This window comes from Brachyhypopomus gauderio, chromosome 10, assembly GCF_052324685.1.
Source record: "Brachyhypopomus gauderio isolate BG-103 chromosome 10, BGAUD_0.2, whole genome shotgun sequence".
Classification (NCBI taxonomy): Eukaryota; Metazoa; Chordata; class Actinopteri; order Gymnotiformes; family Hypopomidae; genus Brachyhypopomus; species Brachyhypopomus gauderio.
In genome coordinates, this window is record NC_135220.1 from 8,240,900 (window position 1) to 8,259,224 (window position 18,325).

Consider the following 18,325-nt stretch of genomic DNA (forward strand, 5'->3'; position numbering starts at 1 on the left):
ATTGACTTGCTGCATTAACTCCTTCTAACTGTCAATAAAAGTTTTTGTTACTCATAATTTGATTGCAATTATATTTCTGTATGTGATAAACATCTGACAAACACACATAAAAACCAGAGGGCAGCAGATCATGTGAAAATATATTTGTGTCATTCTCAAAATTTTTGGCCATGACTGTACATCTGACATATGACGGGTAGACGTTCCTCAGTATGTGCATAGTCTAATTATCGTCATGAAAACATTGACTCGACTTCCCTCTGTCGGTAGACAAGCGATGATGGCCCAAACACAGTTAAACCTACAATAGCTAAACAAACACACTTTTCTGTGCGGTATTATATTTTATATTATTATTGTTAAATATGATATCGTTAAATTAAAAATAGTATTTAAATGTGTCTGAATTTTGTAGCAAAACGCTATGATTCTGTCTAGAATTATTCCAACAATTAGCCTACCCGGTTTAATCAAATGGGGGGTTAGATAAGCAGTGCTGTGAAGTATGGGAGAAATCTGCTAGCGGTACTATAATATTAACAGTTCACATTTTTATTTCCGCTGAACACTAGAAAATGTGCCGCAGTGCCGCGCTTGATTATCACATAGACATGGGTTCAGCAGCGTTTCAGCTCCACCACGGGCTTATCCGGAGAAATGGGACTGTATTTCCTGTTCCGCAGCCGAATGACCTACCGCAGGACCAATAAGATTTAAGGTGCCAGGAAGACAACCTAGAAAGAATGTGCAGCAATAACAGTTACACCAAGGCCTTTCTGGAACGTCAGTGCATTTCAAAACAGCATTCATGAGTATCGAGGTATGATAGTACATCGTGTAGTTCTTTGATCGACCATCCTTACAGACTTTATTTAGTAACTATCGGAAGTAGATGCAGCCTTTGCATAAATGGGAATATATAATACGACTTTCTTTCTGCAGTCGATAGTTTATAATATTATTTTGATAGCGGATTAATTTTGTGCTACTGTTTTAGGTGTCAGTGTTGTACTTTGCGAAAAGTGCCGAACTAGCTGGTGTGAAATCAGAGAAGATCAGAGTCCGATCAGACTTAACGTCCATTCAGCTGTGGCAAGAACTGGAGAAGCGTCATCCAAAGTAAGTGGAAGGTGTTGTATCCACATGTTCTGGAAACCGTGTTGAAAGGCGGGTGAATGCAAGGGTTGGACTATTTAATATAAATCTTTCTTAACAGACTATTTGCTGTCCGTGAGCAAGTGGTGCTCGCGGTGCGTCAGGACTACGTACCTCTTGGGGAACAGCGCGTGAGCCTGAGTGAAGGGGACGAAGTCGCAGTGATCCCGCCTCTCAGTGGAGGGTAGTGGACCTGGAGGTGGGGACTGAAGTCTTCCAAGTAATCTTTACCTTAATTCTCACTTGTTAGTTAATTTGTTTTATAGGAAATGATTAAACATAAACACTGATAGTGTTTAGTGAAATCATGTAATAGTGATTGGAATTTCGGCTCTTTTTAGGGAGCCGGTTCTTTTGGCTCAGCTCCTCATAAAGAGTCGGCTCTTTCGGCTCCCAAATGGCTCCTTCTTAGGGGGGGTGGCGAACGTACTTTGTTGACGGGGGGGGGGGGGGGGGGGGGGAAAGTGATGTCAGTAACGCGTTACTCCAATCTTACCACTTTTTTCGGTAACAAGTAATATAACGCGCTACTATTTCCAGTCCAGTAATCAGATTAAAGTTACTTATCCAAGTAACTGTGTGTTACTATTTTTATTTTCCCTTGTAAAATATATATATTTTATTTCTTCTTGGCTCAGTTCTACTTTTGCGTCTGACCGTAGCGCTCCACTCCGCACGCGACCCTATGAGAGCGCGAGCACGTTTTACAAGTCATTTTTTGCAGTGTCCTCCTGTAACGATATGTGGTAGTATAAAGAAATACCCCTCAAAAACAGGGGAATGAACATTTACCTGACGAACTTTAATGTTGCTTTGTTTGAAAAGTGCTGGAATTTTGACTAACGTAGCCTACTTTAAAATGCTTTAAATTGTAATGGTATTTCGTTTCACAACAAGTAGCTGTCTGACTGAACAGTTCGCTTGTATTACGTTTACAAATAATTTTACAAATAATACCGCGCAGCTACACAAACGTAATGTCAGGAGATACTGTAGCTACTACTACTGCTCACGGTGAATTCACTAAGGACACTTGGCCACTCAAGGTGTCTGGCCCTTTAAGTGACACTGGGGGGCGGGGCCTCCGCGCCAGGGTTGCATTATCAATAAAGTTTCCCTCCTCGGGATTTTTGGATTAAGCAGTTTATGCCTCGGTTACCGAACCTGCTTCAATACATTGTTACTGTTAAAAATGCACTTCCAATAAAGTGAATAGGCCTATTGGAAAAATTAATTTTGCTGCTGAATGTAGAGGGGAACCGGCTCGGTCTTAGAGGGGAACCAGCTCTCGTCGTTCACTTAAAAGAGCCGGCTCTTTGAACCGGTTCATTCGCGACCGACACATCACTATCATGTAACACTTTTCTTGTTACAGCTGTCAGTCCGACATGAGACCAGTTTTTCTATTAATCATTTAAGACCATAAAACTTGATTTGACTGCAACTGATGTTTATTTTGTATTAAATTACAGACATGTCTGAGGGTGGAGGCAATTATCTTGACCTGATTAAATTCACTACTGACAAGCTCTCTATTGATGCAGCATCTACCTCAGTAACCTGTTCCTCGTGTGGAGCTACATCGTTATTTCTCGGTGTGATACCAACTTTCAGTTGCCCAGAAAATGTTTAAGTATTTTGTTTAACATTGCACTTTCCGTCTTCACGTAAAATTGGTCTGCTTGCTACAGGGACTACCAGAGACTATTTTGAGGGGAAGAGGGTAGTTCAGCTGGAATATGAAGCATATGTCCCAATGGCGGAGTCTGAGCTAAGGAAGATATGTGCAAATATTAGAGAAACATGGCCGACCATCCGGCACATCTGCATTCATCACAGGCTTGGGTGAGCAAATCCAGTTTCCAAAATTTGCAAACCTTTAGTAGACAAACATTTTTGCTGACAAATGTGGATGGCATATAGCTGCTCAGTTAATTTTCAACCAACATTTAAACAAAATTTTATTATACACTCACTTTTAAATACAAAATGAAAACATTTCCTAAAATTTATCTGAATTCTCAAAGCCTTGAGTCTAAACTAATCCAAGAATTCAAATCTGTCCATCTTTGTAAATATATTGTTTTTAAATTTGTCTCAAGTTTAATTTAACACATGCTTTTTGTTTTTTAAAAAGTCAGATGTTTGACTGATACATTTTAAAGCAGCTATTTGAATATGACCTAAAAGATATTGCAATATGGTACCTGGAGGGAAGACCTTGTTTCGTACTGATTGTACTGGGCATCTGCAGTGTGGTTCCTATTACAGATGCCAGTGTTATAATTGCAATCTCATCACCTCATCGGCATGATTCTCTAGAGGCTGTGAAGTACTGCATAGACACTCTGAAAGCTACTGTCCCTATCTGGAAAAAGGTGTGCTGAAACCAGAATGTGAATTGTTATTTGTGAACATCAAAAGTCCTCTTAGCTGTGAACTATCTGTATTACTGATTTAGTATAGTTATTACATTTTATCTTTAATATTAGGATGTTGTTTTTAAATGCAATTAACTGCTGTAAAATGCTGCATGTGGTTTCCTCTTAAGGAGATCTATGAATCTGAGGAGCCCTGCTGGAAGGAGAACAGAGAGTGTCGGTGGGCAGGAAGTAAGACAAGCTGACCTTCCACCTTCACTAAACTGCAGTTCATTGACCTTGTGTGTTACTGACTAACAACATAATTGTGGCATAGCATAGTATACAAGTATGTATATTTGTATTGAAAACAATGATGCTTTTATGCAGATAAAACATTTAATTATTGCCAAATTAATTACAATAAAATTACAAAAGCAGTATTCTGTCTGCAGTATTTCTGGAAAAACAAAACATAGCAGTGTAATTTGTAAACAGTTAAAGCTTTTTGTGCATGGTCAGTGCTCTTCACTGATTAATTTCAAAAGATTTTTAAATTCTAGATCTTAAGTTCTAGATCAGTGTGTTCACTAGTAAGACACACACAGTAACTCATTGATAGCCTGGAAAAAGAGGTACAGTGTTTAAAGTAATCACTAATAATCTTAAAATGTAAATGTAACTCACTGTGGTCTACCAAGGATCATATATAAATACAAATGCATTCCAAAGTGTAGCAGGAGGGACAATACAGGAATAACACATTTCACAGAATTGTAAAAATTCACATGTAAAGAATTAAAAAAAAGATTAAATAAATGAATTGCTAAAGAAAAACTGTCTTTAGCTGCTTTTGAAAGTGCCTGACACTTGATGGATCCCAAGCTTTTCCTTGAGGACATAGTGAGCCTATATCTTGTTTATAGTGTAATGTACAAAGCAGTCAGCAAGTTAAATTGGTACTATAGTCTATATAAAGAGTACAGTACAAAAAGTCATAGTAGTCTTAATTCAGTGGCAACATGCATCTCTGAATATTCCTGAGAAAGACAAATGAACAAGGTTGCTCTGATTCGATGGAGGAACTCAGGGGCTCAAGGTACATTTTACATAATTCCAGATCTGATCTATAAAAGCACATTTCTCCTGGACTACATAATACTTTACAGGTGTACCAATAAAATTGCACTACTATTTTAGCATAGCACATTAGGTATATATTTTTATATATAAATTCTGCATCTGTCATTACCCACTGATTAGGTAGTAGTGTAATTTAAAAAATGTTCATTTGAATGGTTGCTGAAAAGGTGTAGACATTTTAAATTGTTCATTGTGTGTGGATAGTTACCCTAAAATTAATTCACTGAAACTCTAATTGGTCCCTAATTGGTTTACAAGTAATTAACAGAGTGCCATACCTGCATTTTATTTCTCTGTCTTATATTTCAAATAGTATTTACAATATTCATCTAACACAAAAAAACAGAAAAGGGCAAAAGTAATAATTTCATTGTAATGTTGGTGTGCTGTTCCATTCCTTATGCTGTTCAGCTACAAGACTGTCTAATGCTGAGCGAAAATCCCCCATTTGAAAGACACTCCAGTGTCACACTCCTGTAGGGCAGGAAACCTGGTGGTTAGGAAACTGGTCTTGTGACCGGAGGGTCGTGGGTTCGATCCCCAGACCTGAGGTGCCCCTGAGCAAGGCCCTTAACCTCAATTGCTCACTTGTATAAAAATTAGATAAAAATGTAAGTCGCTCTGGATAAGGGCGTCTGCCAAATGCCATAAATGTAAATGTAAAATGTAATGTGTTGAAGATGCAGAAAAATCAGAAGCAGATGCAAAAAACAAAAAGAGAAAGAATCCAGAAAGCTGCACAACAGGCCTGCTGTTTGCTCTGTGCAGTGTTCAGACTTGCCTGGCTGCCCCGAGTCAAACTGGGTCAAAGTTTCACGCATACTCCCCACTCTTCCTGTTAGGACCCACGCATCTGCTTGAACCCCAACTCTCCGCTGGTGTCTGGACCGGCTGTAACAGCCAGGGTGAGGTATAATGAATTTGGGATTCATATTTGTGGGTTTCTTTATTGTTGACTCTTTGGCTGATCTGAAATCGGTGTATTTTAGCCGATGCCACAGTAGCCATAGTCCTTAAGCTGATTCGGGACTGGTGCTTGTTGGCTGATTGTCCTGCAGTCCTTCTGTTTCAGCGGCATCTTGCCCAGTTTGTAAGTGCTGGTATTTTCTCTTAAAAAAGCCCAACTGTGGATATCACAAACAAAGTTTGTTGTTTGTTTGCTGCTATTTAAACCAAAATGTCATGTTTTTATGCATGAAACTATTTCTATCAAGTAATTATGAAAGAATATGAAAAAGGACACAGATAGCAAAGAGATGTTTTGGAGGTGGCCAAAAATTGGTTTGAGTGCCAGGCTGAGTAAAAGTCATACCTTCCATAGAGCTGTAACCAGAAGAGTCAATAGAACTAGACCTCCAATAACGCTGCCCACAATCACTCCAACAGGGACGTCTGCTTTGGCTCCTGGTTTACTCACAGTGACGCTGACCTGTTAAAACCAACCACTTCATCTGGAACAACCAAACTACCAGGATTTGATAATTGATCATTTACTGAATATGTGCTGTGAAGGATTTATAAAAGGGTTGGAGTCCAAAGAGATTCCTCCCAAGTACTTTTAGATGTAGGTGAGCTGGTAGCAGTTATGTTTTTAATCTTCTGGTCTGATTGGCCAGCACACAATGCAACAATGAAATAAAATGAAATAAGTAACGTTGTTCATTATCATTTAGTACCTTCACATCTTTGTGTGAGATTAAGATTAGCTCAGGTTGTGATGTCTCAATCTTTGCATTCACAGCCAGGTCAACCGAGAGGAAATCAGCCTGCGGACACAGAGAACAACCTTGTGATGCTGCACAGCAGGAAAATACTGACTGATTTTAAATAAAGTAAATCTATGTTTGCCCATTTAAATAAATTGGTGTTACAAAAGCAGTGAACTAGGTTTCATGAAACATTGTATAAGTAGATTATATATGACATAGCAAGATTATAATCAGAAAACGTGAAGCTACGGGGACCATTGAAAATGTGCCGTTCCAAATCCAGGCCGTCACATTCACGTAGTAATGAGTCTGCACATTTATGTTCTTCAGCACACACTTCATTGGCTTGCATGTCGCACTCCTGCAGTTCTGTAAATGACAAGCACATAACCTGTGGGATCAGTGGGACTTTTGACTAAAGTACAAAGCAAACCGATTCCATAGGAAGTAGCTCATAGACAAAAAAGGAAGAGTGGATTTATTCTATCGCTGTTGCTTTGGCATACGTCACATGATATTTTGCCTAACTGTTATAGTCACTTTGCAATAAGAGGAATAAAGGTGAAAGATCACAGCATTGCCACTGAAACATTTATGGTCCTCATTACAGAGCTGAAAACTGATGTCCAGAATGAGAATTTCAGCAGTCTGCTCTGCTTGGAGCACAACTGCTCAAAGACAACTCAATAGTGTCATTAGAGATGTACAGTTTTCTCGATCATGTAGCTGCCTTACTGGCTTTCACTTCATGGGTGTCACAGTGCAGGAAAAAACAAGTATGGTACTGTAAAGTTCTCCAGATGGCACTGACACAATGGGGGGGTCTGTCCTGCCATCTCTGCTTCCATGATTACCACGTCCCCCATCTGACTGAGGTAGTCCCTCATCAAATCACCCTTGGGGGCCATTGCTTGGACATGTTCGTTACTGCCTGCCAATTCCATCTGTACTTTCCTTTTTTAGTCAGCCATACTTTTACAGCCCGAATTCCATTCCTATGTCCTTGCTGTAGGTGGATCAGTAAGTCCATGTCCCTTTACATTATGGTGCACAACTTGATATAATCCATGTACTGGAAATTGCTGATATCAAGTGGCTGATATTAGTTCTGCTGTTGACTCTGTAGCCATGCCCACTCTTTCTGCTGGCTGAGATGTGTCAGGTCTACGTACAACAGCAGTGGAGACAGTGCATCTTCTTTATATGGGACTTGTTCTGTTTCAGGAACATTGTTTTTTGAATGACATCAGTTGTGGGTGAGTACTCTTGGCATCCTTCTGTCTAATTGCCATCTTTGCATCATTTGCAGTCTTTTTCATATAGTTTGACATTTTCAACCTAAATGTTGAAATGTTAAGCTAACCTGAGCTGTCCCTAACCTGTTTCCATCGTTTGCACCACTACTTAATTTCTCACTTATCTTGGTCTTCCCAAGGTTTCTTCCTAAATCATTGCATAGGGAAGTTTTCCTTGCCACGGTCTCCCCTGGCTTGCTCATTAGGGATCTGGACCCATGCGCTTGTAAAGCTGCTTTGTGACATGTCTTGTAAAAAGTGGTACATAAATAAATTTGACTTTGACACACACTGACCAGTTCTTGAATCCCTCTGAAACTTTCCACGGTGAAGCTGGCTGTATATTCATTGTCCTTGATCTTAAAGGGGTCAGTCAGAGAGCTGGTGTCACACTGAACATCAGCTGTCTGTTAGATGAAAATGAGAGCACCAAAGTCAATAAAACACTATCAATTCATAAATGACACCCTTTATATCCAAATACATCCTCATTTTATATTGTGCATTAAACCCAAGGTCTTACAGGTGCAGTGGTGACAGAGGTGACGTATAGGAGATGATTCCCTGCTTTTGACTTGATGGGAAATTCCACATCAAGGTAGGCCAGTTCGATTGGGAAGTTTCCTCCAGACACCTGCAGAAACACCACATAGAGTTTATTTCACATCACAGCAGTCATACACTATCTGTCCATCAATTCAGTTCAGTAATCAGGACCTTCAGCAGGTGTAATATTGAGGAATCACAGTACTGTATGGCATTCTGGTTCTCCAAGACAGGAATCACAGAACAACAGCCTGAAGGACACCCTTATTTCTTTGAAATTCCATCAAGATTTTAATCCCCTCTAAAGAACCACTGACCTTGAGACTGAATGTAAATTCTGGACCTATATCACTGTATGCCTTCATCTTGGTTGGAACATCTTCCGCTTTTTCAAGCAAATAAACATTCATGTTTGCATATCTGTTGAAAAAAATACACACAATGAAAAGTTGTGTTGGCGCAAAGGTACATTAGATTTTTTTTCTCCAAATAAAACCCTCTTAGCAATTTATTTTGGAGTCTATTTTGTATATTATTTTGCACTCTGCACTATTTTTCTCTGAAATTGCCATTCCATTACTTAGCCATATTGTTAGTTTAGCATAAGTGAGACTTTGCAGCCCTACTGCTGTGGTCTGTGGAGGCATTGGAGCATTACCTGCTGAGAATGATCCCTGTGCTGTACTGGACAGGAATACTCACTGTCTCCTTGTTATCTCCTGGAGTTTCCTCTGTGCTGTCACTGCAAAGAAAAGTACTGAATGCAAGGACTACTGATCATTGACACAATGTACACAAGAAATCATCATACAGATGTTCATGGTGTGGAGACCTCCTACCTTTGGGCTTCAAAGACCACAGAGACCTTGTTTTCTAGATGTCCAAAATTAAACTGAAAATGTATCTCAAATGTAACCTGAAATGGGAAAAGACACATTGAGAGTGATACAACTGTATGGCTTAAAAACTACTGCTGCTACAAAAATAATGGCAATACTCATTTTCAAACATGTACCCCAAAGTCATTCTCATACATATATCCAAGAGTCCTTTATGCTCAGCCTCACCGATTGGTATTCCCTGAGAGCAGGATAACCCACTTGACATGTCAGAATGTCAGCATCTTTGGCAGAGGAGCATTTCACCTCTGTGCCATCACTCTGAGAACAGAGGACTGATATGAGGCATGTCACAATAGAGACATAAGAACAGAGAGGCTGTTACATGTCCTTGTCAGTGTTAAACTGTAATGGCAGTACTGAGTTAGTCTTTTTAGTGCAAAGTAAAATTGAAGATTTGAGTGTGTCACACATACAGGTGGTGTAATAGAGGTGTAGAAAAGGTTGCTGGAGTAGAGAATGGAGACTCTTGTGTTGTAAGCATTTTCCATCCTGTTCAACACTGTCACAGTGAAAGACAGCCGTTTTCCATAGATCACCTCAATGGTTTCTGAGCTTCAAAAAGATAAAAATTTTACAGTAAAGAATACACACACACACACACACACACACACAGACACACACACACATTAATACTCCCATGTGGTTTATTAATACACCCATACCCATGTAGAATCATAGCAGTTCACTGAGACACAGATCACCAGTGATGAAATCATGCAGGATCCCATGTGGAACCATGTGGACAGCACAGATTCTCACAACAGCTGAAATTTAGATGATATGGAGCCAATTGTACTTGATCTCAGAGCTGATCTGTAGGATTAAGATCAGGGAAGTGAGGAAAACTCACTGTCATATTCTTGGAAACCATATGACTTGGGCTATATGAACCTTGTGGCATTGTCCTGCTAAATAATAAACAGTTACTTTGAAGAGATGAACTACATAGTTAAATCATAATGTCCAAACATCCATCCACAGGCCTCAGAAGACCCAAGTTGCGCCAGGAAAACATTCCACAATCCAGTAAGTACTCAACCTCCACCAGCATGAACTTTTGACACCTCACAGGAAGGGATCATTGATTCACACAGTCCAATTCTGACTGTTCATCTCAGCATGGTGCAACAGAAAGGATGGCTCTGACCAGGTGATGTTTCTCCACTACCCAGTGATTCAGTTGTACTCTTTTCTGCCCACTGGACTAGCACAACGAAGCAAACCAGGCAGATATAGACAAACACACGAGTAACACCATGAGAAATAGAGGGAGATAAGGGGAGTAACACTAGGAGAATTAGACTGAGACTCAGACCGTAAACATAAACAGGCATGGAAAAACACTAAGATTAACAAGAAATTGAAGGAAATGAGGGATAAATGCTAAGGCTGACAAGGAAATACATGAGACTCAATCATCTGGTGAAATCAATGGCTATGGGGGGGGGGGGGGGGGGGGGGGGGGGGGGGGGGGGCGCCCAATGGAAGATTGGTTCCCTTTTGAGTCTTGGTCCTCCCGAGGTTTCTTTCCCCACCATCATAGGGAGATTTTCCTTGCCACTGTCGCCTTTGGCTTGGGATCTGGACCCATAAGATTGCTTTTTGTGTTGTAAAAAGCACTATATACATACATTTGACTTTGACATTGTCTGAAGAATTTATTTGCAAATAATGGTGGAATATAAGTATTTGGTCAATAGCAAAAGTTCATCTCAACACTTTGTTATATATCCTTTCTTGGCAATGACAGAGGTCAAATGTTTTTTGTAAGTGTTAACAAGGTTGGCACACACCATTGCCAGTATGTTGGCCCATTCCTCCATGCAGATCTCCTCTAGAGCAGTGATGTTTTGAGGCTGTCACAATACATGGCCCCATTCCTTCGTTCATGTACACCAGGGGTGCTCATTACGTCGATCGCGATCGACCGGGTCGATCGCGAAGGAAGTGTCGGTCGATCGCGAAGGAATGTGCGTAGATCGCGTCACATAAAATAGTAGTAGATGAATCGCACATCTGCACTGACGGTTGTATTTTGATTGACATTCACGGTAGCCAATCTGCAATCCACTCAACAAATTACGGTCGCCACCCCACCCCCCCCCCCCCCCCCCCCCGCTCAGCAAATTACGTTCCCCCCCCCCGCTCAGCAAATTACGTTCGCCGCCACCCCCGGTAGATCTTTCTGACTTGGTCACCTTATAAGTAGCTCGCAAGCTGAAAACTGTGGGCACCCCTGATGTACACGGATCAGTCGTCCTGCTCCCTTTGCAGAGACAGAACCCCAAAGGATGATGTTGCCACCCCCATGCTTCACAGTAGGTTTGGTGTTCTTTGGATGTAACTCAGCATTCACTCTCCTCTAAACACGACGAGCTGTTTGTACCAAACATTTCTACTTTGGTTTCATCTGACCATATGACATTCTCCCAATACTCTTCTGGAACATCCAAATGCTCTCTAGCAAACTTCAGACGGGCCCGTATATGTACTGGCTTAAGCAGGGGGACACATCTGGCACTGCAGGATCTGAGTTCCTGGTGGCGTAGTGTGTTACTGACGGTAGCCTTTGTAACGTTGGTCCCAGCTTTCTGCAGGTCATTCACTAGGTCCCCCCTTGTGGTTCTGGGATTTGACCTCACAGGCTGAGATCTTGTGTGGAGCCCCTGATTGAGGGAGATTATCAGTAGTCTCATAGGTCTTCCATTTTCTAATTATTGCTCATACAGTTGATCTCTTCAAACCAAGCTGCTTGCCTATTGCAGATTCAGTTTTCCCTGCCTGGTGCAGGTCTACAACATATTTGGAGTTTGGAGTGTAACTTGTGGGCAGGTGTCTTTTATACTGATAAGTTGAAACAGGTGTCATTAATACAGGTATTGAGTGGAGGACAGAGGAGCCTCTTAAAGAAGTTGTTACAGGCCTGTGACAGCCAGAAATCAGCCAGAAAGCTTGTTTGGAGGTGATTAAATACTGATTTTTCCACCACAATTTGCAAATAAATTCTTAAAAAATCAGACAATGTGATTTAGTTTTCTCATTTTGTCTCTTATAGTTGAGATCTACCTATGATGTCAATTACAGGCCTCTGTCATCTTGGTGACTGACTGAATTATTTTTCCCCATTGCATATACACTGTATATAGTAAAAGAGAAGAGGCTTTAGTTAATAAGCATTAAGATCATGTGCAATGATGAGCCCCCCTAACAAAGTCATGTAATTTGTTTAACTTTAGATGAATACAATCTTTTGTATTCAACTCTCTTTCACAATATAGTGACCCCATCCTTTACCCTGGACACTGGAAGCGTTTCGTAGAAATGGTAGAAAGACTGGACTATGGCAACAAACTCTTGGCAGGTCTGTACATGCCACTAGACTCTTGCAGCTGGTGCAGAGCGTAACCGCACATCTCATATTCTACATATCCTATTCCAAAGTCTCGTACATCTACTGGGCACCTTCACTCTCCCAACTCCATTGCTATATTCCTGGCCTCCTGTAGACTGTCATGCCCTTGCCTACTCGTCTCATGCCACACTGTATCTCACCACCTTCATGCCTCGTTTACAGTTTGTCTTCAACTATTTGGCCTAAAATGAAGACTCTAACTCTTATTTCACTAGCATGTAAACTGTGGAATAAATGTTCACTGCCTGTACATACAGCAGAGTGCCTTGCTGATATTAAAATAAACTGAGGCTCTACCTCTTCCAAAGGCATATGAGCAATCAGCACCCTTTAAAGGCACTTGAATGATCACTAATCCTACACCCAGTAATTCATCAACTTAAAACTTCATCCAACTTAAACCAACAATCAACAAAACACCTTCAATGAACTTCATTGTAGTTTATAACACAAATTACTTTAATTAACGGGCAAGGATTTATAAAGGCAAATTTCTATTTGGAACATATTTGGTCTGTACCATGGTTAAAAGAAATACAACTGCAAAAGTAAATCTATTCAGTTACTCTTTCTGCTCTTTTCCCAGTATTTACATAAATGGCAACACACATTTCATTTACACATTTAAAATCTGGTACAAGGAGTTTTATTATACATACTGAGGCGGGCTCTGTGCGGTCAAAACCAAGTCACAGTAGCATAGTTCATCAAGACCGCAATCCTTAGAAAATGGAATCTGAAATGAAGATAACTGTCAATAAAATAACTGCTCCAAAATACAAAACCTTGACTAAGTCAGAAGGTAACACTCACAAAAAATTCCCATGCAGTAGGACTTAAAATGTCCAAGACGTGACTGGATAGGTCTGGGTTCTGGAGCCTGACATCGACACGCACAGCTATGGAGTTAACGAGGTCAGGAGACTCCTGGACATAGACCTTATGGTCCTCACAGACTTCTGATGTGGTCACACTGATGTTCCGCTGGACGACTCTCTCTAGGTTACTGAAATGACCCCTGGAACTGACTCGAGATGACTGTAGGTCAGTGTCCAGTGTCAGGATGTATCTGATGCCTAATTTTAAAAACATACAGGTTGATGTATACTAAACTACACATTCAGTATGTGTAAGGTAATATTTTTATATATTTCCCAAAACATTTCCCAAAAGCAGGAATTTTAAATAATAAATAAATAAATACTTTAATAGGGTAGTGGCATTAAAAATATGTAGAAAATATTCAATAAAATATGTAGAAAACATATAAACATGCTAAATTATTCCATGTGCAAAAAGTTATAAAATGTATCCAAATGCATCTAAAGAAGAGGAATTTATTTAGTAGTAACAATCTGGACATTTTTCCAATTTTCAAAGTGAGGGAGTGAGATAGTACCTGCTGGGCTGAGTGGGACTGCAGGTCTGAATGCTGCGTTCAAGCAGATGCTAGCGGTGAAGCAGGACACCATTCTCCCACCAAAGCTGCAGGTCTTACTCAGAATGCTGATTTTGTCTGGGCTGAATGTGACCTTGGCCGTTAGAACTGCAATTCCCTTGGACCTGAAGCCACATAAAAACAGGTCACCTGTAGCTGTAGAAAAGCTGAGACTCCTCACTGAAGACACCTTAAGAATAGCCACTAATAACCTGCCAAGGTCATATTCAGAGAATAACTGAATTATCAATATTTAAAAGTATACACTTGCTTCACTTTTTTATTGTCACGGTGGGTCGGCCTAGACGCCTCCAGAGGGCGCGCACACGCACTCGTTCACAAACCAGCACGCCTACCTCCTCAAAGTGCACACCCTCACATCCCCGGACACTCCCACCATCTCAATGACCTGAATATTGACACCTGCCACTAATCGGGTTAAGCCCACTTAAATTTTCACAGGTCGCACTGTCCAGTGCTGTGCATTCAGTCTGCAACCTTGCCTCGCTACGTGGGAAAGACCTGCTTCTCACTTGGACTGCTAGTCTGGGGACTTTCATCGTTACTTCGTGCATGTTGAGTATTCTGTTGTGTTCGTTCTGCCTTAGTGCCTGAGTGTTTTCATTCATTGCTGTTATGGAAAATAAATCCTTTTGTGCACAGCCTCTGCCTCCTGCTGCTTCTGTCCCGGTGTCACATTTATTGGTTAGTTGTACACATACAATCTTTGGGTTTCAAAATTGTAATACTATGGTGAAACAATTTTAAGCACAGCTAGCAACAATAACAAAGCTAAGATGTTTACAAATGTGTGTCCTGTTGTGTACACAAGAAAAAACAGAAATTAATATTTTTTCTAAAAGACAAGGGAAATATAAATAACTTTATTTGAAAACAAAAACACAAAACTAACTGTAATGTCAATAATCTTGTAATGTTATAAAAATGTAATGTTAATCTTAACATCTTGGTTCATCAGTGCATAATGGGAAAGATATACTGCACAGGGGATACTCTCACCAGAGCTGCAGGACCTTTCCATAACTCCCCACGGACACATCTGGGATGGAGTCTCCATTAATGTCTCCACTACTATCTAAAGAACGCCCAAAGAACTTCAATAATGGGTCCAGTTTAGCGCCAAGAATCTTCTGGAATTTGGGAAAATAAAAGCAGAAATGAAGTCTCATGCTATCGAGTATTGCTGGGGTCCAACTAAATTCATTATCAGCATTTGCTCTACCTGTGAGCTCTGTTTTCTGATGGTCTTCCTGTCTCCATTGTAGATGTAAATGGCTCCTTGGTTGTTTTCTTCCAGTGGAGCTCCAACAACCACATCATTAAAGCCGTCCAAGTTGAGGTCAGGGACAGCAGAGATGGCCATCCCAAAACGAGCATGCACCAATGGAGAGGGACCCTCCAGAGACGTCTGACTATTCAAGATGCCCTGCAGATTCACAAATGAAAACTTCAGAAAAATATTAGCTTCCTTTAAAGTTCCATCTATTCAAAGTTAGGATCACTCACAACTGAATTGGCTTTATCTCATCCACACAGGAGTAGAGTTCTTAGAAGATATTTAGAATGTCTATGGCTCTATATGTGTTTGTAAATATAGACTATAAACACATGTGTAGGCTGGCTTCTTCTTAGTGTCACAGTACACTCCTCCTTTTGCGCGTGTGTTCGTTGTTGCTTCCCCAATGTCCATATACATACATCGTGTGTGTTTCGGTGAGTGTCTGTATTAATTCGTGTCACCTGTTCCTTGTCTCCTCAACGTTATGCGTTGCACCCATGTCTTGCTTTTTATCTGTGTATTTAAGTGTGTGTCACTTTTGATTTGGTGTTTTACTAGCACTAATGCGCTATTTTGCTAATTAAATAGATATGTTTATATTTCACTACTGTAGTGTTGAAGATAGATCTACTTTTGTTAGCGGTAGCACACCCTGTTATTCGCCTTGCGCATTGGTATGTGGTAATGACAAAACAAACGAGGAAGATAAAAAGGTTTAATCTGAATGACATTTCATCTTGCTTGTCATATTCTTTCTGAACTCTTTCTGTAGAAATACGTAGTTGCAAAACACAATTATACATTATAATATTGTATATATAATTATACACCTAAAATGATTGTAGCTGTACATGCTGAGATTTTCAAGCCAAAGCTGTAGTTTGACAATAAACAGCTTACCTTGGTGATGGAGAACACGTATACTTTGCCAACCTCTTTCTTCGTGGCACTCATGTACATGGGTGCACCAACCAGCAAAAGGTCCGTAACACCATCATGATTCACATCCAAAGGACAAATCACACTGCCAAAATACGAGCCGATCTGTCCCGAAGTCCAAATAAAGGTGTATTCCATCCCATAATGCAACACACAATACACAGACAAATAATACAGATGCTGTAAAGCATTTTTATGCTACAAATCCATCCTCTCATGCTACAGTCTAAGAAGAGGTTTATCAGTCACAGAACAACTACACTTCACAAGCAAAATGAGCATGGATGCGGTCCTTCAAGCTTGTGGAAGTCACACAAAATATTAAATATGGCTCTAATAGCACCACGTCATCATTCACCAGTGTTATGAAGCATATATTTGTATATGAAGTGAATTATTTGTTTAATTTTCACCTTACTTTCTGTGGGTGACAAAACTTTTGTCTTGCCAAAATCTGACCTTTCTGTGTTCATTAAATGATCAATATTTCTGCAGTAAAGCAAATTAATTTTCATAAAATAAATCTCATTTGGGAGGGTTTCAGCTTTCATATGAGTCATTTCTAAAACCAATCGATGAATTTAAAGTCAGGTTATAAGCTTTTGTTTCCACAACATGGATAAGCGACAGAACTTATGTCATGGACTGTATACAAATGCAACTTAAATTACAATATTTTTTCTAATATACCAACAAATGTCCTTTTTGTGATTTCCACTTTGACAAAATTATTTAACCCCTTAAAGATTACTACCGTCACGGTGGGTCAGCCGGGAGGCCACCAGAGGGCGCATGTACACAACACATGCCCATTTGCACCAAGACACTACCCCAGACTAACACCTGTGCAGGGTTATTGTACACTCTTTATTTTCCCACAGGTCGTGCAGTCCAGTGCTGCACATTCCTGAGGACAACGCGCCTCCTACGTGAGTTAGGCCTGTCACGATAACAACATTTTCAGAACGATATATTGTCCCAGAATTTAATAATAATAATAATATAATAATATTATATTTATACTTGACGCGTCGCAAGCGGCGTGAAGGTCCGCGCGGCGAAAATGACGTAATCGCAGTGGCTCCGCCCGTGCGCGAGGTCGTGCACCTCCAGAGTTGCAATTCCCCCCCCAACAACTTTGGGCTTTGATCTAGTTTAGGCTTCTGAGGGGCGGGTTTTACACTGACTTTGTGCGGGAAATGTTTGTAGGACCTGGCAACCCTGTGCACCTCAAATTTTGTAACTTCGCGCGCGCCGCGCCTCAGCGCAATGAAGTCATGTTTGCAGGATTCATGCACGTTTAAAAGGTGGAATTCAAGCACTTGTACGTCACTATAAAGGTCCATTTCAATAATACCCAGCACGTTAAACTTAACTAAGTTAAATCTTTATATATATACTCGAAATAATTAGCTTTTTATCACATTATTTAATGGATGTTTATTTTCAAAACGCCCAATCTTAACGTCTTCACGTTCTCTCATGTTTCGTCCTGGAATTACAAGAGGCTCATATTTGTTAACGTAATACAAGAGAACTGTTCAGTCAGATAGCTATTTGTTGTGAAACGAACAAATTCCAGCACTTTTCAAACCTGAAACACAAAAGCAACATTAAAGTTCGTCAGGTAAATGTTCATTCCCCTGTTTTTGAGGGGTGTTTCTTATACTACCACATATCGTTTCGAACAACACTGCAAAGAAAAGCAATTATACATGCTTCCACCGTTCGTGGAGGTAGGCGGAGTCGCGCTACGGTCACTATAATAAACAACCATTAAATAATGTGATAAAAAGCGAATTATTTCAAATCATTTCGAGTCCTTTTAGCCTCGAATACGTTCCCGAACACATCTCCACCTGTGTGTGGAGGCACTGTTATTGACGCATGCGCTCTCCGTGTACCGCACTCATTTCCTAACCGGTAGATGTCGCTCTCTGACCACAGATTAGTCTTCCCTTAAGGAGGGAGGGGGGTGCGAGAGAGCAGCACTGCGTGCCTTTCTGAAATCTAACGTAGTTGCGGTTTATTCTCATGTAAACAAATGTGCGCGGAAATCCAATGACCAATTATCTACATCAGCAGAAATGATCGCGGTAAAAAAAATTATCGTACGATAAGTCGAT

General features: G+C 40.4%; 3 protein-coding genes across 7 annotated transcripts in view; 2 read left to right on the top strand and 1 right to left on the bottom strand.

Moving 5' to 3' along the window:
- The first annotated feature begins 683 nt into the window (after positions 1-683).
- Positions 684-14,622, top strand: mocs2 (molybdenum cofactor synthesis 2). Of its 5 annotated transcripts, XM_077019204.1 has the most exons (6): positions 684-820; positions 998-1,119; positions 1,217-1,375; positions 10,092-10,136; positions 12,389-12,471; positions 14,423-14,622. In XM_077019204.1, the coding sequence occupies exons 1-3, from the start codon at positions 809-811 to the stop codon at positions 1,341-1,343; spliced, it is 261 nt and encodes an 86-aa protein (XP_076875319.1). In that variant the 5' UTR covers positions 684-808; the 3' UTR covers positions 1,344-1,375; positions 10,092-10,136; positions 12,389-12,471; positions 14,423-14,622. The 5 variants fall into 5 exon arrangements, with proteins under 5 accessions (XP_076875319.1, XP_076875318.1, XP_076875321.1 ...); XM_077019203.1 differs by lacking the exon at positions 12,389-12,471; XM_077019206.1 differs by lacking the exon at positions 12,389-12,471 and having other exon boundaries at positions 1,217-1,354.
- Positions 2,630-5,762, top strand: LOC143525362 (molybdopterin synthase catalytic subunit). The gene is made up of 5 exons (XM_077019201.1): positions 2,630-2,750; positions 2,847-3,000; positions 3,410-3,533; positions 3,707-3,767; positions 5,501-5,762. Exons 1-5 carry the CDS (start codon positions 2,630-2,632, stop codon positions 5,572-5,574), a joined length of 534 nt encoding a protein of 177 aa, XP_076875316.1. The 3' UTR covers positions 5,575-5,762.
- Positions 3,062-18,325, bottom strand: part of itga2.2 (integrin, alpha 2 (CD49B, alpha 2 subunit of VLA-2 receptor), tandem duplicate 2) — a 39,069-nt gene continuing 23,805 nt past the window's right edge. Inside the window, exons 13-29 of the mRNA XM_077019197.1 lie at positions 16,161-16,304; positions 15,204-15,407; positions 14,981-15,111; positions 13,922-14,085; positions 13,336-13,598; positions 13,182-13,258; positions 9,524-9,662; positions 9,276-9,368; positions 9,048-9,124; positions 8,867-8,950; positions 8,526-8,628; positions 8,186-8,296; positions 7,959-8,069; positions 6,623-6,736; positions 6,335-6,424; positions 5,971-6,087; positions 3,062-5,782 (exon numbers count right to left, since the gene is read on the bottom strand). Of these exons, the coding sequence (XP_076875312.1) occupies positions 5,672-5,782; positions 5,971-6,087; positions 6,335-6,424; positions 6,623-6,736; positions 7,959-8,069; positions 8,186-8,296; positions 8,526-8,628; positions 8,867-8,950; positions 9,048-9,124; positions 9,276-9,368; positions 9,524-9,662; positions 13,182-13,258; positions 13,336-13,598; positions 13,922-14,085; positions 14,981-15,111; positions 15,204-15,407; positions 16,161-16,304 (2,133 nt within the window). The 3' untranslated portion in view covers positions 3,062-5,671. The remainder of the gene's footprint in view (positions 5,783-5,970; positions 6,088-6,334; positions 6,425-6,622; positions 6,737-7,958; positions 8,070-8,185; positions 8,297-8,525; positions 8,629-8,866; positions 8,951-9,047; positions 9,125-9,275; positions 9,369-9,523; positions 9,663-13,181; positions 13,259-13,335; positions 13,599-13,921; positions 14,086-14,980; positions 15,112-15,203; positions 15,408-16,160; positions 16,305-18,325) is intronic.

Excerpts from the sequence above, each read along its gene's own strand:
- mocs2 (XM_077019204.1), top strand. Across the intron at positions 1,120-1,216 it reads CTGGAGAAGCGTCATCCAAA|ACTATTTGCTGTCCGTGAGC; the intron begins GTAAGTGGAAGG and ends CTTTCTTAACAG.
- LOC143525362 (XM_077019201.1), top strand. The coding sequence starts at position 2,630 with ATGTCTGAGGGTGGAGGCAATTATCTTGACCTGATTAAATTCACTACT. Across the intron at positions 2,751-2,846 it reads AGCTACATCGTTATTTCTCG|GGACTACCAGAGACTATTTT; the intron begins GTGTGATACCAA and ends TGCTTGCTACAG. Across the intron at positions 3,768-5,500 it reads AGAGTGTCGGTGGGCAGGAA|GACCCACGCATCTGCTTGAA; the intron begins GTAAGACAAGCT and ends TCTTCCTGTTAG.